The sequence below is a fragment of the Mixophyes fleayi genome, chromosome 6 (assembly GCF_038048845.1).
Source record: "Mixophyes fleayi isolate aMixFle1 chromosome 6, aMixFle1.hap1, whole genome shotgun sequence".
Taxonomy (NCBI): Eukaryota; Metazoa; Chordata; class Amphibia; order Anura; family Limnodynastidae; genus Mixophyes; species Mixophyes fleayi.
In genome coordinates, this window is record NC_134407.1 from 135057137 (window position 1) to 135084908 (window position 27772).

The 27772-nt window shown below is 40.5% G+C and overlaps 1 protein-coding gene across 2 annotated transcripts in view; it reads right to left on the reverse strand.

The window, feature by feature from the left end:
- LOC142160400 (formin-H-like) overlaps positions 1 to 27772 on the reverse strand; it is a 228848-nt gene that overhangs the window by 107625 nt on the left and 93451 nt on the right. For both annotated transcript variants that reach the window (XM_075215301.1, XM_075215300.1), the window contains one exon: positions 7087 to 7528. In XM_075215301.1, the coding sequence (XP_075071402.1) occupies positions 7087 to 7528 (442 nt within the window). The remainder of the gene's footprint in view (positions 1 to 7086; positions 7529 to 27772) is intronic.

The window sequence follows — 27772 nt, forward strand, 5'->3', positions numbered from 1 at the left end:
TGCACAACTACTATTACGCGTCAAAGCTGAGCTGCAAGATAACAGTAAGGCATTGGAGGATAATATTTGCTCTGAATCAGAAACGATCCCTGTGGAGAGTCCATCCAACAGTGGTATGTCTAATCGTGAGCATTCTGTTAGTGTACCCATAAAGAAGGGCCCTTTCTGCAGTTTTGCTGATGTGTGCCTGAACAGCCCGAGTGTAGCTGGTGATACACAAATTGAGGATGCCACTTTGGAAATAGAAGAGGATGAGAGGGAGATTTATGGAGGTGACGAGGGCGCTAATGAGAATGTTGATGATTATGAAGCAGACAGATACCAAATTGCCTTTCTCAATTTCTATTTATATTCTAGATTATATAACGGCTATTTTATTCCTAGTGGAGAGGGGATCTGACGCAGACAGATACCAAACTGCCTTTGTCCATTTCTTTGTATATTCAAATTTCTAGTTCTACAGTCTATACAGGCTGCTTTTTTTTCTATTTTACTACACATGGATGGGGGGGGGGGGCTGATGCAGACAGATACCAAACTGCCTTTGTCCATTTCTTTGTATATTCAAATTTCTAGTTCTACGGTCTATGCAGGCTGCTTTTTTTTCTATTTTACTACACGTGGATGGGGGGGGTCTGATGCAGACAGATACCAAACTGCCTTTGTCCATTTCTTTGTATATTCGAATTTCTAGTTCTATAGTCTATGCAGGCTGCTTTTTTATATTCAACTACACGTGAAGGGTGGGGGGGGGGGGCTTAGATAGCCACCAAAGTACTGTGGTCCATTTAAATTTTACTTTCTAGCTTCACAGTCTGTGCAGGCTGCTTTTTTAATATTCAACTACAAGTGTAGGGTGTAATATACACCCAAAGATGATGGCTACATTGCCAATAATCAAAGATGGAGGAGGTAGACAACCAGGTTTGACTGCATAATTTGCAGACAAGTGTTCGCATTAAGGACGGCCTACAAGGTATTAAACTGTTTTTTCATAATTTATTAGCTTTAGAATTACCTCAACTATCTAAGAAACTGGCGGAGCACTAAACTAGGTTATTTTAGACCAAAAAAATTGTATTTTTTTCAAAAATAGCAAAACAAAACCAAACAAAACCAAAAGCAAATGCAAAACACGCAAGGGCGGTTTTGCAAAACCAAAACCAAAATACGAAGGTAATCCAGATCCAAAACCGAATACAAAACCAAAACAAGAGGGTCAGTGACCATCTCTAATTAATATGGACTTGCTGATCCCCCTTACTGCTTTTACAGCCTCCACTCTTCTTGAAAGGTTTTCCACTAGATTTTGGAACATGGCTGTTTGGATTCTCCTACATTCAGCTACAAAATCTTTAGTGAGGTTTGGCACTGATGTTGAATGATAAGGCCTGGCTTACAGTTTACTTTCCTATTTATCACAATGGTATACAATGGGATTGAAGTCAGGGCTCTGTGCAGACCAGTCAAGTTATTCCACAACTAAACTTTGAAAACCATTTTTTGATGGACCTCGCTTTGTGCACAGGGGCATTGTCATGCTGTAGTAGGAAAAAGACTTTCCCAAACTGTTGCCTTAAAATTGGAAGAACACAATTCACTAGAATGTTAGTTAACTATAAACATATATTAATATTCTTGATTTTTTAAATATATCAGGCATATTAGTGAAACACAAAAGAATGTTCCACCATCAGCATACAAAGAGGTTCTTTATTGTAAAGTATCATTTAGACTATCATATTGTTAGAATTTGCTTGCGCCTTGTTCCATATTCGATGTGAGTAATTTATACAGGCATCCTGTTCACTGACATATGTACATGCATTCCTCTGTTGTTCACAAGTTTGGCTGTGAAAATTTCCTGTTACACTGAAATGCTAGGAAATTACACATTGCTTTGGCCTGCCATTAATATCATCTCTCATCTGAAAAGCAAAGGCACTAAAAAAGCGGGATTAATAATGATGCCTTCATGTCCTGTCACATTCCATTTGGAAGGTGGCGTGAGCAAATCCTGACAACATGAGCCCTAAGTATAGTCAGACTATAAAAATATTTTCCAAGTAGGCGGTGATGGCATATTCATTAACTGGATTTTGAAGTGTGTTGGATGTCTTTTTGTTACTTTATTATTTTTTTTGTCTATTATTACATGTAATGGACTCACCACCTATAGTTATTAGAGCGCATTATCAGAGTGAATGACACAGAATAATTGTAAGATCTGATCACCAAAAAAATTGCAATACAGACCTGCTCAGGCTGGAAGTATGTAGTGAATGTGGAACCTGATTGGACAGGAGCTAAGGCTAATAAGATCAGTTTCTGCAAATACTAAACACCTCATAATTTAGCAGACTGAAATGTAGGGATGGAATTAGTCTTCCCTCTTCTCCATGGGGCTTCAGCCTGGAAAAATAATTCCAGAGGATGCCTAGGCAGAAAGACTAAGTACACACCCAGTCAGGACAGGAGTCTGATCTTCCCTCTTCCTTCCCCTGTACCCCATCCCAACTCATCCTATATGTTCCTCCCCTTCACTACACTCTGCTCCTCACTACACATTTCCATCTGCTTCTCCTCCTCCCTCTCCTTCCTTTTATCACTTTCCTTTTCTTCCTCTTCTGCCCCCTCATTCTTTTCCATATGGGCCACCTTCCCCCCTCCAGCCCATACCGGAGGCAGATAGAAGAGTTTGTATTCAAGCTCTTGAGAGCATGTATGTGTGGCAGTGGTAGGATATTAATGTGATGCTTGAATAGCAGTATTAATGTAATGTAATGGGTTATCTAGTGGAGCTATAAATGTGAGGGGGCTATTAGTGTAATGTGTGAGTTATTGGGGGCTATTAATGTAATTTGGAGGTATCAATATAATGTGGCTGCTGATGGGAGACATGTATGTAATATAGGGGCTATTCGTGTAGTTTAGTAGTAGACAGGGTTATTTATGTAAAGTAGCAGGTACTGGTTATTAATTTAATCTGCGTTCTCTTTTTTATTAAATGTGGAAACTATTAATATAATGTTTGGACTTTTCATGAGATGTGGCAGGAGATGGGTGTTATTACTTCAATGTGGAGTTTCTTTTGATTAAATGTGGGTGATATTACCGTATATACTCGAGTATAAGCCGAGTTTTTCAGCACATTTTTTGTACTGAAAAAGCCCCCCCTCGGCTTATACTCGAGTGATAGTTAAAGACCACAATGCACGGCCGTAAGGAGGGTGGTGCCTGCCTCCATAGCTTCAGCACGCGTAAGGGCTGAAGAGAAAGAGAAGGAAAACATTAACTGAAGAGTTTGATGGACAAAAAAAATGCAAGTGCCGAACTTCCTGTCTGTGGAACGCACATGCGTTCCACTGCGGAGCTTTCGGCAAGCACCAAACTCTTGTGAGTTGGGAGGAGACATCAATATCTCTGAGGATAAGGCAATCGGACCTTGGGTATATATCTTTGCATGTGTATTTATATTATGGTGAGGTAGCTGAGCATAAAACATTACCTCTGTGTGTGCAATGATGTATATGTCAGGAAGCGTGGTATTGCCTGGAGCCAGGCTGCCCCCTCTCTCCCTGAATGTCTGTGCAGTTCCGCAGTGGAACGCATGTGCATTCTGGCACAGACAGTCTTACAGACATTCAGGGAGAGAGGGGGCAGCCTGGCTCCAGGCAATACCACGCTTCCTGAAAAATACATTATTGCACACACAGAGGTAATGTTTTATGCTCAGCTACCTCACCATAATATAAATACACATGCAAAGATATATACCTACGGTCCCATTGCCTTATCCCCAGAGATATTAATGTCTATAGCAGTGCAGTCCTAGTCAAAAGTTTATATAAATCACTTATAAGAAGATGAACAGGGAGAGATAAATGTGTATTTCTGTGTCATATAGTCTTTCAAAAGATTTGTTGTATTCTAACTGACAGATATCATCATCATCATCACCATTTACGGTATTTATATAGCGCCATTTCCCACCCTAGGCTTATACTCGAGTCAATAAGTTTTCCCAGTTTTTGTGGTAAAATTAGGTCCCTCGGCTTATATTCGAGTCGACTTATACTCGAGTATATACGGTAATTTAATGTGGGGTTCAAAGAGGCTATTTATATATTGTAGAGGCTGGTATTGCAATGGCGAGTCTCAATTTAATGTGGGGGCTAATCATTTAATGGATGGGTTATTTGGGTAAAAAGAGACAAATTTACTAAATGCTATTGCTATTAATTTAATGGTGGGCTAGATGGAGAAATGAGGCCTATTTATTAAATGTGAATTTTATTGATTTAATGTCAGTGCTTTTTGGAGGGAGTGAGGCCTTGTGTGTTTTTCAAGAAGGCGAATAGTATCTATCTCTTTTTCAAACAGGGCCCCAGCAAAGCTTAAGACACTAGTAGATCATCAAAACTGCAAGAATAGGTAGCTAAGAAAGAGCAATCCAGTCTGATTTAAGAACTTTAGGCCTGATTCATTAAGGATCTTAAATGAAGAGGATCCTTATTTCAGTCTCCTGGACAAAACCATGTTACATTGCAAGGGGTGCAAATGAGTGTTCTGTTTTGCACATAAGTTAAATACTGACTGTTTTTTCATGTAGCACACACATATCAACTTTAAATTTCAGTGTACAAATAAGCTATCAAGTATTTGTGTGCTACATGAAAAAACAGTCAGTATTTAACTTATGTGCAAAACAGAACACTCATTTCCACCCCTTGCAATGAAACATGGTTTTGTCCAGGAGACTGAAATAAGAATCCTCTTCATTTAAGATCCTTAATGAATCAGGCCCTTTGTCCTGACTACAGGAACAGTCAACAGGCATGTTCTGCTTCATGTTGCTCTTCCAACCTACCCCTGCCAGCAGCCTATATTACGCTGCAGTATCTGGTGGTGGAGAGGTCAGAGTGCTCCACTACACTACACAGCTCATACTGCTGCTTCATGATGTGTGTTTTTATGTAAAAGGGCCAGGGACATCATCAGTGGATGTCATCATCACTCTGCTCAGAGTTCTTTCTCACATGGAGCAGCAAAGGTGGGACCGGATCTTAAGACCATATCCTTCAATTCAACAGACATGGCAGCAAGTGGGGAACACATGACAAGGAATGCCCTCTCCACTCTCCCCTTGTCACATATGTTTCTCCACCACTCTCCCCTTGTCACATATGAGGGTTAGGGGGGGGTAGGGGGAAAGCCCATTAAATTCATAAAATACCCCTGGCCCAACGTTCTCTGATATATAGAATTATTGTGGACTACAGGTATATGGTGAAAACAAGAGTCATGTTCCACCATGCATCATGTCCCACAGTAATTTAATATCCAGTGTACATAAGCCAGCTCCAGTGGAACTACATGTTCCAGTATGCCATGTAAACAGATTTTACTGCATGCTGGGGCATGTAAGCAAGGGCATTTTAGCTAGATTTAGATGAATTATATGTATACTAGATATGGATTTATTGTGGTGGAAACATGGATTTACATTCAACAGTAATTATATATCCAGTCTATATAAATATCCTCCAGCTAATCACACCTCCTAAGCGGTGACACATGCTATTATGTGGGCCCCTACCATTTTTCCCATGCCCCAGTATGACCTTGCCCACAATCACAACTGGTTCTAAAGCTCTTTTTGTTTTCAAATATGAGGAGAAGCGCATGTAATATAATATGTCCACCTGTACACTGTATGAAAAAAAGGAAGTGACATAATCGGTTTCATAGTTGGAGCCTATAATAAATAAATAGATAGATAGATAGATAGATAGAGACAAAAGGTGTGGTTTGTCATAGGCTTCTAAACAAGGAGGTGGCAATCTCAGTTACACATTTATACAGTAGTGCACCTAAGTTAAAGAATATAGGTGGTGGACATATGTGTGACAAAATAATAGTAAAGAGTCTGATTTACATATTTTTGTAGTGGTTTAAAACATATTTTGCCACAGCTAGCATCCAGCTGACAGGGTGTGCCTGCAATTAAACATAGTACCTGCAAAGCACTCCCATTTAAAGGCAAGCTGTGTCAAGGTAGTGTCATCTGTCCATCAAGTTAGGGCTGTGGGAGGATTGCAAATTATTTAAACCTATCTTTTTCTTTTATTCACTGTGGCAGATTTAAGACAGTGGCTGAGGTCTAGGGATCTGGTCTCTGTTATCTTAGCTTTAGGGTCACATGAAAAGTGCATGCAAACTTCATGTTATGAAGTACTTCGCCATATATATATATGTATATATATATATCTATAATATAAATGTCTAGTGGCGTGTGTTAGTCTGTCTGTGTGTGCGTGTGTGTGTGTGGAAAAAATAAAACCAAGCTGCAGCGCCACCTGCTGGGCGGAGTTATCTGACCTACTAAATTCTTAGTGTGTGTGAGAAAAAAAACCTCAGAAAGGGCTGAAATTTGGTATACTAAGATGTTTTTAATTTGTTAATTTAATTTTTTAATTGCTAAAAGTGTTTATAAAGATTTAAAAAAAATATATATATATTTTTTGAAGGAGAAGCGACAGTTGGGAGTGGTTGGTGGTTGCCGGGGGTGACAGTAGGGAGTGGTTGGTGGTTGCCGAGGGTGACAGAGCGAGAGGAGTGTGATACTCAGGACCGCTGAGAGAGATCCCTGTGTCTGGATAGACATCTGGATAGATGTGGCGATGAAAATGAAGGATGAGGTGATGGAGAAGAATGATGAGGTGGTGACATGTGGACAAAACCACGTTAAAAAAGGGCGCTTGCGTCGGGAAGTAACGCTCTTCCCCTGAGGAGGCCTGGGCTAGGGCCCAAATGCATGTCAAGAACCTTTTTAACACCTTAAGTAGCTTGATTTGACTAGAATGCATGAATATCATGCACGGGTTAACTTTTATTTATATATATATATATATATATATATATATATATATATATATATTATATGTCGCTTCAGGTGCACATATGAGTGCCTTCTTGAATGGACAGAGAGAGAGAGATTATTACACTGTTAATGCACATTGACTAAAATTAAATTGAAATGCAAAGCAAAGAACATATGTAGGGAAACTTAAACTTGCCACTGACCTTTTCTTGAGGTACAATGGTCCAATGAAATGCTTTTGTTTTGCTTGGTGTGTTAGGTACCCGCATCTGTAAATGGACAGGCAAGGGTGGCGGAGGGATAAATGGAGGAACTTTGCCTTGCGGAGAAGCTGGAAGGCAGGGATTGCTTTTTGTAGTTTCTTTTTCTGAACTTGTATTATCTGAAGGCTGTGAACTGAAAATACGCAATGCATCATAAATAAGGGGACTGATCTCTTTCTTGTTATTAGCAGTAAATTCTTGCAGACCGGCTGCTGGGTCCATTTGAGCAAACTTCAAATCTACAATGGTGTGTGGTTTGCATTCTGGCAGAGGACTTGGTTGATTTTGCATGCAGAACTCTTGCAGAAGAGATACCCAGTCATTTATTATTGTCATACTTTGCTCAGAGTGCCTGGTTTGTTCGTTTAATGGTATACGAAATCTAAACACAAAAAAACATTTTAAAAACTGTAAACAAAAATGTATTACATAACTATTTAATTTACCTTACATCTCTATATACAAATATAGATTTCCCAGAACAAATATTGTACATCCTAAAGTGCAGTTTTAAAAAAACAAATTGAAACAGTTTTCATTTCTAAAAGCAGCCAAAATAAAGCAGGATACACTTGTAGTCTGTCAATGATACATCATAGTTACCTACTCTCCCGGAATGTCCGGGAGACTCCCGAATTTCTGGGAGTCCTCCCGGACTTCCAGGAGAGCAGGCTAACCACACCTGCAATTGGTCAGAAAAGGTGATTGCCGTTTAGGGGGGGAGGAACAAATGAAACGATCCGCCGGACCCCACCCCCAACACGCCCACCCCCATCTCCCGGAACAAGCCTTGCCAAAGTTGGCAAGTATGAGAAACATAGTTAATAACGCACAGCAACATCAAAATCTACATTCTAAAATTCTAATTGTGCTGATTCACAGGAACGCTGTCACGGCACTAGGCGTTCTGCTCAGGATTCACCAGTTGACTATGCTTACCAGAGGGGCGGAGTTTGCACAGCGGTCCTCTGGCAGCAGGGTGAATAGTGGAACGTATATAACAGCAGGTGGAGAGAGGATGCCAATGGAATTGATGATAGTCAATGACTTGCAGCTATACTGGTAGATGAGTCAGCGACTTGCAGCTATACTGGTAGATGATTCAGCGACTTGCAGCTATACTGGTAGATGAGTCAGCGACTTGCAGCTATAGTGGAAGTCAGGTTTCAACCACGAAGAACAGGATGGACGTGAGCAGGTGAAGGAAGGTAATAGGAGAGTCAGTGGTCTGTGTTTAGCAAGTTGTACCACTACTGTGAAGGGAGACTTGTCCAGGTGCAGGTAGGTAGCGGGAAGTCAGTGGTCTGCGTTCAGCAAGTTGTACCACTGCTGTGATGAGAAGACTTGTCCAGGTGCAGGTAGGTAGCGGGAAGTCAGTGGTCTGCGTTCAGCAAGTTGTACCACTGCGAGGAGGAGAGGACTTGTCCAGGTGAGGATAAGTGGAGGAATGAATAGAGTCAATAATTGTATAAACACAATGAGAGCACAGAGGAACTTACTCCAAACAGATATGCAGCGTTATAGCTAATAGTCTATAGCGGGTATGGATACCGCTGCTGAGTAGAGAAGCTTGTCCACGAGGATATGCAGGCACAGCAGGAGCGCTGAAGGGCTGAAGCGGGTATGGGAACCGCAGGTGAGCAGAGCAGGAATTCCAACAGAAAGCTGAAGACACGAGCAGGATACAAGAGTCAGTAGCGGGTATGAGAACCGTTGATGAGCGGTGCAGGTAATCCAGCAGACAGCTGAGAACACGAGCAGGATACAGAAGTCAGTAACGGGTATGGGAACCACCGATGAGTAGAGCAGGTAATCATCAGGAAACTGAAGACACAAGCAGGACACAGGAGACACCTTCAGAGACTCACAGGGAATGAGACTCAAGATCAGGCAACGATGTAATGAGCACAGGTGCCTTAAATAGGGAGAGGTGCCAGATCCACCATTTAGATTAAAAGCAAAGGTCAAAGAGTTCTTGGAGGCTGCGCATGCGCAGTCCATCAAGATGGCGGACGGCCGCGGCTCAGGACAGGCGCCGGCAGGAAGGCTAGAGAACCACGCACCAGCGCAGAGGCACTCACGGTTCGATGAGTGACAAACGCAAAACAAAAACCCTTAGGGTCTGATTTATGCTTCAACACACATCTATATGTGTAACGTATCTTGTGTGAAATAGCTCTGCACATGCTGAGAAACAGACCTTACGCCAATGAACACAGTTGCATGCAACTCATGTCTGTAATTAAACTTACGACTGCCTATGACTTGAAGGGTAGAAAAGGTGAACTAACATAGGCAATGTACCGTAAGGGCATGCCAAGGGTGTTCCAATGCAGATGCAGCCAATTCAAATCCTGGGTTTCTTAGAAGTATGCTTGGTTTCAGCCAAATCATTTGCACCAGCTACAGGGAAGGTGTAAGTGACGATTCATAGTGATGACTGATGACAGAAGGGCCGATGGTCAGATGGGCCGGGTCCCGGCAGTTAGTGCACCAACACAGCCTATCAGTAACAAGCTTCCTGATGGCTGGCTCCTCCCCAGAAACCGGCCACCTGAGTACATGTGCCGCACGCAGCGCTGCACTTTCACAACTGCCCGGGTCCTGCAAGCTGTCAGAGGAGCGGACAGGAGAAGAAGACAGAAACAAGAGGAGGAAAAAAGATGAAAGGGTAAGTACACTGAAACAGAGGTGGGGGCAGAGAATGCTACACAGAAAATGGGGGGGTGGAAAGAATGCCATACAGAAAATGGGGGGGAAGGATGACACACAGAAAATAACGGTGGGGGGGGTTTGATGCTACAGAAAACTCTGAGTACTTACTATGAAAAAAAGCACAAGGTGAGGTTACAGAGCTCCAAGCTGACTTTTAATATACTTCTATATTGCAGTATTTCAGTTAGTATGCTCCTCTGTATAGTCCATAATTATTCCTAATGAATATTTATATAAACTCACAGGTTATACAAATATAATTTAGTGGTGTTAATATGTTCAGTCTATGGCATAATTTGATTTGGGGGCACTATTGTGGCATAATATGATTTGGGGGCTCTACTGTATAGCATTATATGAATTGGTGGCACTACTGTATGGCATAATATGATTTGGGGGCACTATTGTGGCATAATATGAACTGGGGCACTACACTATGGTATATTATGATTTTGGGGCACTAATGTATGGTATGATATAATTTTGGGGGCTACTATATGGTATAATATGATTTGGGAGCACTATTGTGGCATAATATCAACTGGGGCAGTATTGTGGCATAATATGATTTGGGGCATTATTGTATGAACTGGGGTACTAATGTGGCATAATATGATTTGGGGGCACTATTGTGGCATAATATGATTTGGGGCAGAACTGTATGGCATAATTTGAATTAGGGGCATTACTGTGTGGCATAATATGATTTGTGGGCTCTATCGTGGCTTAATATCAATTGGGGGCACGCATGAAGGAAGGGGGGAGAATGTCAATATAATGTGGGAGGTAGGCTATTAATTTAATGGAGTTTAGGTGGAGGCTAATCAATTAATTGATGCTATTTTATTTGTGGGGTGATGTGGATCAATTTAATTTAATATTGGGGCCTATCAATTTAAGAAAGGGTAATTGGACCTTTAATTTACTGCTGGGATGGTTTATGGGCTATTAATTGAAAGTGGGGCTGTTTGGGAAAAAAATAACGACTATTTATTAAATGTGAATATGAATTATTTAATGGCAGTGATGGTTGCAGGAAATAGGTATATTTATTAAACGTAAATGCTATTTCATTTATTGTTGGGATGTTTGGCACGAGGGAAATAGGTTTATTTATTAAATGTGAATACTAGTATTTTAATGCTAGGTCTGGAGGGAGGCCTAATTATAAAACATGGGTTGTATTGATTAAACTTCAGATCCTAACCACTTTTACAGTAAAGAATCCTTTTCTATACTAATGGTAATCCAGTCTTTCTTCCATTCACAATTTATGACCCCTACCCCTGTATGAACCTTAGCATGAAAAGTTAATTAGACACAATGGGCTAGATTTACTAAACTGCGGGTTTGAAAAAGTGGAGATATTGCCTATAGCAACCAATCGGATTATAGCTGTCATTTTGTAGAATGTACTAAATAAATGATAGCAAGAATCGGATTGGTTGCCATAGGCAACATCTCCACTTTTTCAAACCCGCAGTTTAGTAAATATACCCCAATGTTGGATATATTTATGCACAATAATTAGGTCACCTCTAAGATGCTTTTTATCATTCTTTACCATCAAACCCTTAAATTCCCTTAATGGGCTTGCCTGCCTGTAAACCCTCTTTAGTTATCCTATGTCATTATTACAGGTAGGTGTCCAAATCGGTACAACATATTTTGATGTGTTCTAATAGTGTGTTAATATTAATATTATGGGCATAATTTATAGATTGCCTTGATTTTGAAGTTGTGCACTTCAATGTGCATGTTTACACGCCATCCAGGGAAGATGCCTCCAAAAACTAGAAGTACAGCAATGTTTATAGGAAGGCAGAAGAATCTGAAGAAGTATACTGTGGAAAAGTGCAAAACTCCAGCCTCATATCCCTTTGTAATTATATTTTTCAGTGAATTAAACATTCATTAGTTCTTCTAAAAATAATGTATGTAATATCTTAGTTTATGTCTTTAATATTCATGAGAGTGAGGGGACATTGGGACTGGCTTTATTACATATGGCACTCTAATGTGTTTATAAAGCTTTTTCTTTCACATTAGGCAAAGTGTCCCTAGAAAAGTGCTTCTCCAAACTGGTAGGCTCAAAACATGTCCCACTAAAAGCAGGGCCATCTTAACAACATTATGGGCCTCCGGGCAAAGCAGTGCACCAGGGCCCCTAGATATAGATATAGATATAGATATAGATATATACAGATACAGATACAGATATAGATAAAGATATAGATATATAGAGATAGAGATAGATAGATGTACTTGCTCAGTGACCCTTGTAGGTTTTTTTTGCAAGTTTTTTCTTTTGCAGGATTATTTATTCTCATTAAGAGCCGTGCCTATGGGGCCCCCTTGCCTGTGGCGCCCCCGGGCAGCTGCCCATCGTGCTCAATGGAAAAGATGGCCCTGACTAAAAGTATAGGATGAGAGCCAATCACTAACACTTCTGAACTGGTGCAATAATAAGATCATTTTGCAGAATGTTCTGTTAGAATCCAGCAGAGCTACCCCACTACTTGCATATTCTACCACTAATAAAGTGTAATCTTAACATATATAACAATTGGCTTATTTTGCCAAAGCCATTTGTCTCATTGTTCCTATTTATATTTTAAATCACCCATGAGGACAACCACATTTTTCTTTGCTGTCCCTTTCAGTTTGTAATAGTTTCTCCATGAATGTCTACACTCTACATTGTTTTCACATATATCCACCCACTGGGCAGGTCTTGCACAGGTTTTTATATGTATACAGATCCCTTCCTATTTTCTATCATTCCTAAACATGCTAAATCCTTGCAAATTCACAGTTCGATCATGGCTGGGTAGCCAATCCCAACTCTATAAATTCTATTTTTCATGGGGTGATAAGCCCTAAGTCCTGCAAAAACCGGATATTTCACAGGATTTTGTACTTCTCTCTATTTACCAAAGCCCCAAGCCAGTGAAAAATATCACTGGCTATCGCAATCAGTAGCCATTGCCAGAGGCCTCCTGCAGTGCTTCCCCATGCAAAGCATGGGTAAGCCTATTAACTGAGGATAGAGATGGTACAAGTATCACTGCTGTCCTCTGATTGAGATAGCAGTAGGCAGGGTTCACCTCAAGAAATTTATCTTTTATTATTAAACATTTTTTTTAAAAAAATCACATTTTTATTACAGTTTTTTCTACTATTTTAACTTTTCCTTTTCTTTTTTTAATGGATTTGATAATTCTTTCTTAATTCATAGCAGACTGACCACATGATTGGTAATACTACTCTTATTGCCAGGGAGCTGAACATCGCTTAGATGACCAGTGAAAATGTTTTGATAAATTACGGAGCGGGAAGATTTTCTATCGATGTGATAAACTTGGTCTGGGCTTGGTCCCTGCCTTTTTGGGAGAGAAGTGTAAGGTGTACACTAGGTAGGCTGTGTGTACAAAATAACTAAATATAAGACAGATATCCTCACACCCTTCTTACTTTAACTTGGCTACTTACCTGAGGATCCTTCTCTCCCATTCTCCACCCCCTCTAATTGTAATCCAGCTTTCTACCTAATGACTTTGGTCTCCTATGTCTCCACGGCCATTAATACTGGCTCCATCCCCTTCTAACTGTGACCCAGTTACCTACCTCAGGAAAGAGCTTTGCCACATCTCCACCACCTTCTACACTGACCCAAACTAGTGCCTGCTCAGTGAGCAGCAAACTCCTCCATGTTGCCAATAGCTTATGTAGTCCAAGAATCTAGTCTTTTAGATGAGCAACGTTTTGCAGAGAGGTATTCACCATCTAACAGTTGTTCCAGAAGTGGTTACACAGCACAAGATGTATACTGGGTGGCATCACCATTCAAGGAACTCATACTGGCTGCAATACAATTAACTCTATCTTTAGAATGGATGAGATGCACCACTGCAGAATATAAACTTGCTGGCTCATCATTACAGCTTTTTCTCTGTCAATGGCATCCAAACAGATATCAAGACAGTCACAAGCATGCCAGATCACTGGGACTCATATGAGGTCAGAGTCGAAAAAAAATCTTGAAAGTAAATGCCAGTAGCTGAACAACTTACAGAGCATCACATCCAGGCAAGAAATTAGTTGAGTCGCTGACAGACCACCTAGTTCATTTATGTCTGTTGTTGGTAATAAACATTATGTTTTATGCTGAGCTGACCTCTGAGTCCCTGTGACCCAATGTGAGTGCTGCTATTTTTTTATAGAGATATATTATAGAGATGCAGAGATTAAAAATCATGTTTGTTTGGTTCCGGTTTTGTTTGCTTAATAAATAATCATCTGACACTACCCTTAGTTTTCAAAGCTTTTTTCTCTATTCAAACACAACTACACACAAGTTCAAGGCCCGTAATCTTCACATATTACAGTCACTTTGCTGCATGGACATGAAAATATAATGTTTATAATAAACACTATTATAAGTACATATTTAAATGCATTTGCAGAATTAAATCAATAAACAGTAAAAGGCTGCACAGATCAAATAAAAAAAAAAATGTGGGCACCTGAAAGCTATTAGTACAACAGTTTTAAAACACAGAGCAGCTCAACTTCAGCAATCTCAAGTAGACATGATAAAAATACCATAACATTTCAGGTGAAACTCTTCCCCTCATCAGAATTGCACAATACCTTTTATAATTTATTCTAATTACTTGGGTCATTTTTTTTATTTGATTATGTTATTTTTTGAAAAGACAGAATGCAAAGCTACAGTCCTGAATTAGTTTAGACTGTCTTGATTTCCATAGCCATGGTTTGGTTCGAAACCGCATAATTGGGGGGGCACAGTTTGGGTGGATTGAGAAAATATGTAAGCAAAGCAAAGACTTTGAGTTCAGTTTTTTGTTGGTTGCTTCAGAAATGAATCTCTTGTACTTTAAATTCCCTTTAAGAATTTGTAGATTGTTAGATTGCTATTCTCCATGGAGATCTACAGGACAATGCTACTTGGCAACTATATATTAAGTATAGGGTGTACTGGTGGTGCCCTGATCCCGCAGCTGAATAAACTTTAGGAGATGTTCCTGGCACTTGTTGGAAGTTCTTGGGCGCCTACCTTGTCTTCCGAACATCTCTTCCTGATTTTCTCTCTTTGGCACCAAGTCCTCTTGTTTGGCAGTCCCTGATGTCATTTCCTTAGCCCTCTCTCCTTGGGCATGCTGAGAAGTGTAGTTTTCAGTACCCAAGCCTGGGTCAGCCCTGTACTTCCGATAACACCATCACCTCTGCCCCTCCCCACCCCACGGTCACTCAATTCCTTGGACCAAGCCCTCATATACAAGTGAGCAGTGAGTCTGGGGCTTCCATGCAATATAAAACACAAATGGTTTCTCTTTGTTAAAGCTATCCACAACAGAAAATTAAGATTTTTGCGTAAATTAAGACAGCTCACTTAGTTTACCTTATTCTAGATACAACCCTGACTATTATGCTTACAGTGGGTAGTGGCTTCGAAAAGCAACATTCTTGGCTGACCATTTTGTCCTGGGCTGTCATAGCAAACTATAGATTAAAGTAAAGCTAAAGTATACCACATTATAAATCAGTTATACATCTAAGGGGAGCACTAACAAAGTTGGAGAAAGTAGGAGCCAGAATTTCCCTCATTTCAGGAACTGGGAGCAGCCAAGACCCCTTTAATTGCTTTTGTCACGCCTTTCTCCTCTTATGCAGTGATGTTTAAACAGTGGAATTTTAAAAGTGGTGATATGAAAAATGTAATTGAATGGAGTTTGTTAGTTTTCCGATGAAGAAAGTAGGAGAAGTGACATACTACCATATACCTGCCCACATCGACCACTGTGTATAAATGTATCAAAGTATACAGGGCTGATGCTGGCATCTCCAGTCCCACCCTATATATAGGTTGGCAAAAGTTTTGGGAATGACACAATTATTGGTTTTCACACAAAGTGCTTAAAAGTGCCTTACAGCACTGGGGTCATGAGTTCAATTCCCGAATATGGCCTTATCTGTGAGTTTGTATGTTCTCACCATGTTTGCATGGGTTTCCTCTGGGTGCTCCGGTTTCCTCCCATACTCCTGGTAGGTAAATTGGCTGCTAACAAATTGACCCTAGTCTGTCTGTCTGTCTCTGTGTGTGTGTGTGTTAGGGAATTTAGACTGTAAGCCCCAATGGGGCAAGGACTGATGTGAGTTCTCTGTACAGTGCTGCGGTATTAGTGGCGCTATATAAATAAATTATAATAATAATAATAATAAGTGACAAAGGCTTTCATTGACAATTACAGTTAAGTTTATGCAAAGAGTTAATATTTGCAGTGTTGACCCTTCTTTTTGAAGACCTTTGCAATTCACACTGGCATGCTGTCAATCAACTTCTGGGCCAAATACTGACTGATGGCCATCCATTCTAGCCTAATCAATGCTTGGAGTTTGTCAGAATTTTTGGGATTTTGTTTGTCCACCTGCCTCTTGAGGATTGACCACAAGTTCTCAATGGGATTAAGTTTCCTGGCCATGGACTCAAAATTTTGATGTTTTGATCCCCGAGCCACTTAGTTATCACTTTTTCCTTATGGCAAGGAGCTCCGTCATGCTGGAAAAGGCATTATTCGTCCCCAATCTGTTCTTGAATGGTTGGGAGTAGTTGCTCTTGGAGGATGTTTTGGTACCCTTCTATATTCAGGGCTGTGTTCTTAGGCAAAATTGTGAGTGAGCCCACTCCCTTGGCTGAGAAGCAACCCCATGCATGAATGGTCTCAGGATGCTTTACTGTTGGCATGACATACAACTGATGGTAGTGCTCACCTTTCCTTCTCCGGACAAACGTTTTTCCAGATATCCCAAACAATCTGAAAGGGGGTTCATCATAGAAAATGACTTTACCCCAGTCCTCAGCAGTTCAATCTGTGTACCCTTTGCAGAATATCAGTCTTTCCCTGATTTTTTTCCTGGAGAGAAGTGGCTTCTTTGCTGGCCTTCTTGACACCAGGCCACCCTCCAAAAGTCTTCGCCTCACTGTACGTGCAAATGCACTCACACCTGCCCGCTGTAATTTCTGAGAAAGCTCTGCATTAGTGGTGACCCGATCCCACAGCTGTATTAACTTTAGAAGACTGTCCTGGCGCTTGCTGGACGTTCTTGGGTGCCATGAAGCCTTCATCACAACTATTGAAGCTTTCTCCTTGAAGTTCTTGATGATCTGATAAATGGTTGATTTAGGTGCAATCTTACTAGCAGCAATATCCTTGCCTGTGAAGCCCATTTTGTGCAAAGCAATGATGACTGCACATGTATCCTTGCAGGTGCCTGAAATCATTGTTCTTTCTGTGTTTACCATGGTTACATGGTAAACACAGAAAGAACAATGATTTCAGGCACCACCCTCCTTTTAAAGTTTCCAGTCTGTTATTCTAACTCAATCAGCATTACAGAGTGATCTCCAACCTTGTCTTCGTCAACACTCTCACCTGTGTTAAGGAAAGAATCACTGACCTGATGTCAGCTGGTACTTTTGTGGGAGGACTGAAATGCAATGTAAATGTTGTTTTTGGGATAAAGTTCATTATCATGCGAAAGAGTGACTTTAAAATCAATTGCAATTCATCTGATCACTCTTCTTGACATCCTGGAGTATATGCAAATTGCCATCATAAAAACTGAGGCAGCAGACTTTGTGATAATTTTAATTAATAAAAAAAAATAATTAAATAATAATATTTGTGTCATTCTAAAAATGTTTGACCATGACTGTACTATGTCCTATTTCTATTGCACTTATTTACAGCTAATCCTGTTCAAGGGACAGTATTTCATGGTGACAGATACTCTCCAGTTAATACATGAACTATGTATACTACGCACATCATTTTCTGCTTCATAATAGTCCTTATTCGGAATACAGCTCCCATCAATATCTTCAGAATTACGGTTGTCTTCATCAGCATTGCTGACTACAAGTTACTTTTTGTTTTTGTCTCTTCCTAGTTATTATCTACTTCAAAATATGGTAATGGTTCCCAACACCATATTTTCACATTTTCATTTCCTAAGTCTCCTGTATTTAGTGTCTTACGTTTGAGGATGTGTGTCCATGCGTATAAGTAAGCAGGGACTTTCACGCCAGAATAATACACACTAGGTAATTAAGATCTTTAATTTAAAATCTTGCTTCATTCACCACCTCCCCTTCCCCCAGCGTTTACTTTGTTTTCGAAACTCAGCTCTACTTGGCTTTTTAAAAGGGTTACAATAAACTTTGTCACTCATATAGCTTTTATTAAAATCAGAACTGTATAGCAGAATAGAGACATGAACAAGCACTATTGAGGATGAAGATGTGAATGTGGAGTGGGCTATTGTTTCTGTCCCCATACTTGTCTCTCCATCCGCTTATCCTCAAGCATCCACCCCAAGATGATTCATTGTTTTCAGTCTTTACCATGACAATTCATCAAGATTAAAACCTTGCCATATGTTTCTTTCATATTTTCTTTTTGTTTTGGAGAACAACTATTCACTATAATTTAAAATGAATTTCAGTTTTATACCTCTCCCTGTCACAATTTTGCACCACCAAAATTTTTGCTCCATTCCCCAAAAGCCTCGCACCCTAGGCTGCAGCCTACTGAATAATCAAGTAGAGAGATGTACACCTCATTCTAAAGCCCATGTTAACCCGTGATATTAGCAAAGAGTGTGACTTCTAGCATGGTACTGGTACACAGACACATTCTCGATGTCTAGAATATATTGCTAATCTTGTTTAACAGTTATTTGCATTCAATCTGAAAATTCACATTTGTTACCATTGCAGAGCTATTTAATTGTTATCAGATATTGCACATTTAAATTTTTATCAAGTAATGCTCATTTCAATTGTAATAAGATATTGCCATATTTATTGTCTTTCTACATGTCATTGTTGTATGCCATTGTTATTATTATTATTATTATCTTTGACTTATATGGTGCCACAAAGGGTCCGCAGCACCGTACATTACATATACAGAAAACAGAACCAAGACACAACATGATACACAAATATATACAAACACAGGTGACAGGGTAAAGCAAATCAGATTATATCTGACAGATAGTGAAAGGGATTGTAGAAATCAGCAAGAAGAAGGCCGAAGATTAATAAAACAGGGAAAACAGGGCCAGCGAAGCAGGCCAAGAGGTACAGATGGTGAAGGAACAGTAGAAGGAGCACACAAGGAAAGAGGGCCCTGCTCATGAGAGCTAACAACCTAAAGGGAGGGAGAGACACATAAAGGGTGGTACTAACTAGGGGAGAGAGCCAGGACAAGAAAGTTAGGAGGACTGATAGACTTGAATAAAGAAATGAGTCTTAAGGGCACGCTTGAAGCCTTTGAGAGTAGATGCTAACCTGATGGAACGTGGAATATCGTTCCACAGCAGGGGAGCAGCCCGGGCAAAGTCCTGAAGACGAGAGTGAGAGGAGGTGATCAGTGAAGTAGTGAGGCGGCGGTCAGATGCAGAGCGGAGGGGGCGGGTAGGAGTGTAGGTAGAGATGAGATTGGAGATGTAGGGAGGGGAGATTGACTAAGAGCTTTAAAGGTGAGGGTGAGGAGTTTAAATTTGATTCTGTAGGGTATGGGGAGCCAATGTAGTGTAGTGACTGTTGGAGGGAGACCGCAGAGATAGAGCGGCGGGAGAGAAAAATGAGATGGGCAGCAGCATTAAGGATAGACTTAAGAGGGTCAAGGCGAGAATCAGGTAGGACAGAGAGAAGAAGGTTACAGTAGTCAAGGCGAGAGATAATAAGCGAGTGAACAAGGGTTTTCGTGGCTTCTGTAGTGAGAAAGGGACGTATCTTAGATATATTCCGAAGGTGGAAGTAACAGGATTTAGAGAGGGACAGAATGTGAGGCTTAAATGAGAGGGAGGAATCAAGGATGACCCCAAGGCATCGGACTTGGGGGACAGAAACGAGGGTAGTATTATTAACAGAAATAGAGATGGAGGGAGTTGGGAGAGTCCTGGCAGAGGGAAGACTATAAGCTCAATTTTGGAAATATTGAGTTTAAGGAGGCGTTGGGACATCCAAGATGAGATGGCCGAGAGACAGGAGGAGACACGAGACAGAAGGCTAGGGGAGAGGTCAGGGGATGAAAGATAGATTTGGGGATCATCAGCATAGAGGTGTTACTGGAGGCCAAAGGAGTGGATGAGGACACCAAGGGAGGAGGTGTAGAGTGAGAAAAGCAGGGAGCCAAGAACGAAGCCTTGAGGAACGCCAATGGTTAGGGGAAGAGGGGGTGATGTAGAATCATGAGCAGAGACTGAGAAGGAGCGGTTGGTGAGGTAAGAGGAAAACCAGGAGAGGACAGTGTTACATAGGCCTAAAGATTTGAGAATTTGCAAAAGGAGTACATGGTCAACGGTATTGAAGGCAGCAGAGAGGTCAAGAAGGATAAGAAGGGAGTATTATTGAGTTAATTTTTATCTAGCAATACATTGTATTATTGTATTTGGCTATTTTTCATCTTACGGTTACATTAATCTTCACTTTACCAGCTTTAGTAAGGATTAAACTTCTAATATGTCACTGGCTACTTCTCAGGTTACATGACTTTAAGCTACACAATCTTTTAATAGACATCCCCTTTTCCTGCAGTGTGTGTAAGGCTGGGTACAGACTACAGTGTTTTCAGACAATTATCAGGCCAATCAGACGATAAATGATAGATTGACCCAATATCACAGTAGTGTGTACCCCGGAACGATGAACAATTATTGTTCCAAAGCACATGATATGGTTGAACTGAAAATTTTGTTCAACGATGGAACAATGTTGTTCCAATTCTGCATTGTATATGCAACTCTGCAGAATTGGACCAACATCTGGAATTAAGTTCTTTGCAGCCAAGTCTCAAAACTGTCAGCTGTCAGTATGAGTCTCACACCTGTCATTTGTCAATATGAGTCTCAAAACTGTCAGCTGTCAGTATGAGTCTCAAACCTGTCAGCTGTGAATATGAGTATCAATCCTTTCAGCTATCAGTATGAGTATCAAACCTGTCAGCAGTTTGCACATGTCCCGTCTCTGGGTCAATGATCCTGAAGGTAATTCTCCTTCCTCTCTCTCTTAGATTGCCACCTTTCTTTCCCTCCTCTCATATTTTAATTACCCCCTTTTTTTTATTCTCTCCCAGCTTTTCACTTGCCGCTCCCCCCCCTCTCTCTCTCCCACTCACTGCACTCTTTTCTTTCCCTAAATCTCTCCAGCCTGTAACCTCAGGCTCTAACCACAGCAGCCAAGTCTGACTCCTTGCATCCGATCCTGAAGCCAGCGCATGCTGCACATACCAGCATTAAAGGAATCTGCAATCCACTTGTTGCTGCTTCAGTTTCACAGTTTACACAGATGGCAGGTATAAAATATGTGTGATAATGTGGTCACCCGACGTCTAGCACAACCTGTGACTTGTAGAACTACAAGTCACAAAAACAGCTGCATAGGCACAGATTGACTTGTAGACAGCATACCCAGCACAGATCTTCTCTCCATGACCTGCCCGATCCTAATCTCTGCAGAGAAGGTTGGGGGAGGGGGGGGTTGGTGAGGGGTTCTCTATAATTAATCCCTGCATTGCCAGCCATGCAATCATCTACATTCTTTTATGCATAGCCTTATAACCATCCATTGTGCAGGAAGGGCAGTAAATGAATATATAGGAAGCAGATTGCACAGTGGAAATAACATTTTCTACTGCTCAAAACATGGGATTTGTGTGACCACTTGTCACTTGTCTTGCCTCACCAGACTCGTAAATCCTCTGAGTTGCCTGTGATTTTATGACAGATGAAGAGCACAGATTTGAAAGTAATCGGATATAGTGTGTACACATGAATGCTGATAGGGACTTTTTTTTTCCTGTTTTTGGTAAAATTGGTAAAAATATTGTATTGTTAGAATTTTGTTGCAGTGTTTACCCAGCCTAAGTGAGTCATCAAAAGCTGGGCCTGCACTAGTAGCTCTAGCGGGCTTTGACTAATAACATTTGTTAATTTAGTTTGCCTAAAGTAGAGCCATTGCAGTTGCAGGCTCAGGTAGAATGTGGATAGACACACCTCTGATATGGGTTTCTGCCAGAACATGGCACAAATGCAGGGCCTGTAGCAGTAGGGAGGGGGTGTTGAGCCATGGTTATAAGGTATGTGTGACTAGTATAACTACTGTAACTAATATATGGTATTCCCTGGACAGCAGTGGAAGGAGGTAGGAAATAACGATGAGCGAACTCGGATTATCGCAATCCGAGCCCACCCGAACAGTGCGGATCCGAGGGCGATCCGAGCACTGTTCGGGTATTTCCGCCGCTGAGAAAAACGAGGCTATGAGTCCAAATACTGCCGTCGGATCTCGCGATACTCGGATTCTATAAATTCCCCGCTTGCCGCAGCCATCTTCACTCGGGCATTGATTAGGGAAGCGGGAGGTTGGGTTTTGTTAGTGGTGCTATGTCCTGTGCTCTGTCCTGCTGAGTCCAGTGGTGCTTTGTCCAGTGCTCTGTCCTGCTGAGTCCAGTGGTGCTGTGTCCTGTGCTCTGTCCTGCTAAGTCCATTGGTATAAAAAAATTATAAAAAAATTATACAATTTTTATAAAAAAATTATAAAAAAAGTATAAAAAAAACGTTCACTGTTCCTGCAGTAAAAAGGAATTTATACTGCAATATATAACTACGTTCACTGTTCCTGCAGTAAAAAGGAATTTATACTGCAATATATAACTACGTTCACTGTTCCTGCAGTATAAAAAAAATACTACTGCAATATCTAACCATGTTCACTGTTCCTGCAGTAAAAAAGAATTTCTACTGCAATAGATTACTACGTTCACTGTTCCTGCAGTATAAAAAAAATACTACTGCAATATATAACTACGTTCACTGTTCCTGCAGTATAAAAAAATTAGTACTGCAATATTTAACTACGTTCACTGTTCCTGCAGTATAAAAGAATTAGTACTGCAATATTTAACTACGTTCACTGTTCCTGCAGTCCAGAAAAATTAGTACTGTAATATTTAACTACGTTCACTGTTCCTGCAGTCAAAAAAAATTAGTACTGCAATATTTAACTACGTTCAGTGTTCCTGCAGTCAAAAAAAATTAGTACTGCAATATTTAACTATGTTCACTGTTCCTGCAGTCAAAAATTGTTAAAGTGCGCATGTCCTATTTCACCAACATAAGGGTGGGTGGGAGGGCCCAAGGACAATTCCATCTTGCACATCTTTTTTTGGGATTATGTGCTCTTTGGGGCCTAGCTTTTGAAACTGCCATCCTGTCTGCCACTGCAGTGCCACTCCTAGATGGGCCACGTGTTTGTGCCGCCCACTTGTGTCGCTTAGCTTAGACATCCAGCTACCTCGGTGCAACCTTTTGGCCTAAAAACAATTTTGTGAGTTGTGAGGTATTTAGAATAGACTGGGAATGAGTGGAAATGAATGTTATTGAGGTTAATAATAGTGTAGAAGTGAAAAAAAAAACCAAAAATATGGATTTCAGCACTTTTTATGCTTTTTAAAAAAAAAAATCAGAATCCAAAACCCTAAATCAGAACCAAAACCTTGAGTGGGGTGTTTTGGCAAAACCAATCAGAACCCAAAACCTGAAGCTAATCAGAACCCAAAACCCAAAACACGAAAAGTGGCCGGTGCACATCCCTAGTAGGAAATTCATTTAAAATAAAAGTTTAATCAGGCTGAAATTAGGGGTCTGATCTAACTAACTAACTAACCAATCAATTCACTTAATTTTTCTATATTCTGTAATAAATTGGTTTCTTTCTGAGCCATTTAGCTCCCAATAAAGATAAATTGTAATGTTAACATGCAGATATTGATCATTCATTTGGTAGCACTAGCAGCCGTTTATTGTCACAGCTTGCTGATGGAAAAATATGAACTGGGTTGTGAAAAGTGCTCAAATACAATGTAATTTTTCAGTCCACAAACATATCTAGTTGCAGCAAAATAATATTGGATGGAGTGGGATACACAGTGCTGAATCTGACCTTTTCAGGCTACGCTAATTGCTCACATATTCTCAGCAAGGGAGTTGAATATTTGCCATGATTTGGATCTGCAATGTGTTTTTTGTTCCCCTGAAGCGCTGGAGAATTTCTTATGGGCATATGTAGGTGAAAGATCAGATTTTTCTTTACTATGCCCTTGTTTGGATATTCTAATCTCCATAACAAAAATGATACCTCTTATCAAAATTATTGAACTTTGCAAAATAAGCTGGTTTCCCAGGATGTCTGATCAGTTCAATATGATGAGAAGAATTTCAATTTGCTAAACGCTGCTAGTGAAAGCATTATCCAAGTAGATTTGGTGTCATACTGAAGAAAGCCAGGTTCATCAAAAGTCTAGTTAAAAAGGCACACCATAGTAAAAATAAATAAATCATACTGTATGTTTAAAAAAGCTAATTTAAGTGCTACATGCTCATTTAATAGCTATATAGGCATTACTTCAAAGGGGATTTCCACTATAAGACCCCCACTATCAGGAGCAAATGCAGGATATTTGGAGGGGGTTTTATAAATGCTTGCATGTGGATGCCTAATTAACAAGTATCATGGCGGTACTCATACCACTGTATTACCTGTTCTGTTATTGCCATTTACTATTTTTTTAACCTTTTATTTATTTTCACTTTATTTCCATTAGTGGAACTGAAAGCACAAATCTATGCTTTAAGTTCCTTTGTGCATGCGCACATCTGCAAAAACAAGTGCTGACAAACAAGAAAAATGAGTGTGTGCCAGGCACGCGTATTTTAAATGAAACTTCTTTGTGATGGCTTTTCATTAAGTGCCGGCAGAGTAGTTTCACTTCACAAAAATGTGCACTGCAGCAAATAAATTTACTGGTCTATTACATGTCACAATATCTGAACCACAAACCTAAATCCTGCATTCCAGATTTCTAAATTGCTTGGGCTGTACAATCAATTTTCTTAATTTACAGCATCCACATGCCACCTACAGCTTACTAAGTGGCAACACAACACCTAGTGTAATGACTCTACAGACAATTAGATTAATATCAGTACACAACAGTTTGAACGTGACTCCAGAGACAGAAAAGCACAAACTGGACACAATTCTAAGGTTTGAGCCCAGACACATCAGACTTATTCCAAGTTTTGAGCCCAGACACATCAGAGTTATATTTAGTGTTATGGGTAAGTCTCCACTTTAAACTGAGAGAGAATTTTTATTCCATAGATAATAAGGTTGGAAATGATCAGTTACAGTTGAGCTCTCTTTACAACCATGAAGGATCTTCCCTCTCTGTCTCTTCTTCTCCTGTGCAGGCGCTGTAAATCACTGTCAGTCCAGCAGTAGCTGCCATTAAGTATCTCCCACCTTCATGTATAGTCCAGTATCTCCCTCTCTCACATGATAATCATCTGTTTCTCCTTTCCACTGCAATATGTTGAGCTACATGGTCAGGAAGGGGGGGGAGAGGTCCCAACGCAACTCATCAGAAGGCAGGGGCAGTTCGCTGCAGTGATAGGCTTCATAGCCCCTGCCTTCACAACATTTAAAGAGGGAAGATTAAAACTGTGCCTGATAGGTAGTGGCAATCCGAGTGCAGGGGGGTGGTTCTGGGCAACTGGAAACCCCCCATGAATGCGCGCCTGCACATTACGTAAAGCCATGTGTCAACAGTAGCCAATTTTCACTGAGCTCCTTTTGTATTTATCTAATGTAAACATTAAGGGGAATGTATAAAATATTTTTGTTATGGTAACTTTGCCTAGTTTTTATAATGTTGCTAGTAAGTTTGCTTGCACAAACGACAGCTTAGTACAGTTCCATTTTTTGCTCTCTATTCACCGTATTCTTCTATTTTCAATCTCACTTAAGTGTAATAACTTTCTCATAATGCAATAGCTTGCATGTATGATATCATTGGGGGCAGATTATGGAATGTCTGAGAGCTTCTACGAAATTCCAAAAATAGGACAAAGAAAAGACAAAAAGGTAGCTGTCATAACCACCTATTTTATCTCTTAGGCACAGATGGATAACAAAAACTAGAGATGTTCACTGACCCCCGTGTTTTGGTTTTGGTTTTGGATCTGGATTAACTTTGTGTCTTGCAGGGCTGTCTTTCAAACAGGGCATGATAGGCAGGTGCCTGGGGGCCCAGCGGACAAGGGGGCCCAAGACAGGACTCCTATTAAAAAAGAAACAAGAAAAACGTACCTTTTACGGTCACCTGACCGCCAAGTGGCTATCCGGTTCACTCCCTGGTCCCCTCCTCCGTGATGCACTCGCACAGCACGGAGAAGCGCAGAACAGCGACGAAGAACAGAAGAGGATTTGACTTGAAGAACAGGGCGATTGAAAGGTAAGTTAAGGGGGATTTGAAAAAAAAGTGATTTATATATATATATATATATATATATATATATATATATATATATATAATCACTTTTTTTTACACACACACATAAATATATATATATATATATATATATATATATATATATATATATATATTAGAGATGAGCGCACTCGAATTTTGTGAATCCGAGCCCATCCGAACCTTTCCGATCCGAGTCGGATCCGAGACAGATCCGGGTATTGGCGCCAAATGAAAACTTGAAACCGAGGCTCTGAGTCATAATCCCGTTGTCGGATCTCGCGATACTCGGATCCTATAAATTCCCCGCTAGTCACCGCCATCTTCACTCGGGCATTGATCAGGGTAGAGGGAGGGTGTGTTAGGTGGTCCTCTGTCCTGGTAGATCTCGTGCTGTGCTGTTTAGTTCTGTGCTGTGCTGTTTAGTTCTGTGCTGTGCTGTCCTGTGCTGTGTCCTGTTCAGTCCAGTGGTGCTGTGTCCTGTGCTCTGTGCTTCTAAGGGCATAGTTATTTCCCCATTATTCCCAAGTGTTTTAAAAAATAAAAAAAGTTATAAAAAAAAATACAAAAAAATTATTAATTTTTTTTTTAATTACAACAAAATTTGCACAACCAATCCTGCAGTATAAGACCATTGGTACTGCAATATTACCAAGTTCACACATTCAGCAGTAAAAGTCCAGTGGTACTGCAATATTACAAAGTTCACACATTCTGCAGTATATCAGTCCAGTCCAGTGGTGCTGTGTCCTGTGCTCTGTCCTGCTGAGTTCAGTGGTGCTGCTGGGTCCTGTGCTGTGTTCTGTTCAGTCCAGTGGTGCTGTGTCCTGTGCTCTGTGCTTCTAAGGGCATAGTTATTTACCAATTATTCCCAAGTTTTTAAAAAATAAAAAAAAAGTTATAAAAACACACTAAAAAAATTAATTTAAAAAAAAAATAATTATAACTAAATTTGCAAAACCAATCCAGCAGTATAAGTCCATTGGTACTGTCTGCAATATTACCAAGTTCACACATTCTGCAGTATCTTGTGCTACATATAATGGAGACCAAAAATTTGGAGGATAAAGTAGGGAAAGATCCAGACCCACTTCCTTCTAATGCTGAAGCTGCTGCCACTACTCATGACATAGACGATGAAATGCCATCAACGTCGTCTTCCAAGCCCGATGCCCAATCTCCTAGTACAGGGCATGTAAAATCCAAAAAGCCCAAGTTAAGTAAAAGTAGCAAAAAGAGAAACTTAAAATCATCAGCGGAGAAACGTAAAGTTGGCAATATGCCATTTACGACACGGAGTGGCAAGGAACGGCTTAGGCCCTGGCCCGTGTTCATGACTAGTGGTCCAGCTTCACCCAAGGATCTAAGCCCTTCTCCTACCCCCCCCCTACAAAAAATTTAAGAAAGTTATGCTGTCAGCAACAACAACAAAACAGCAAAGAACTCTGCCTTCTAAACAGATGACATCACAAATCCCCAAGGCGAGTCCAAGGGTGTAGTTTGTTGTG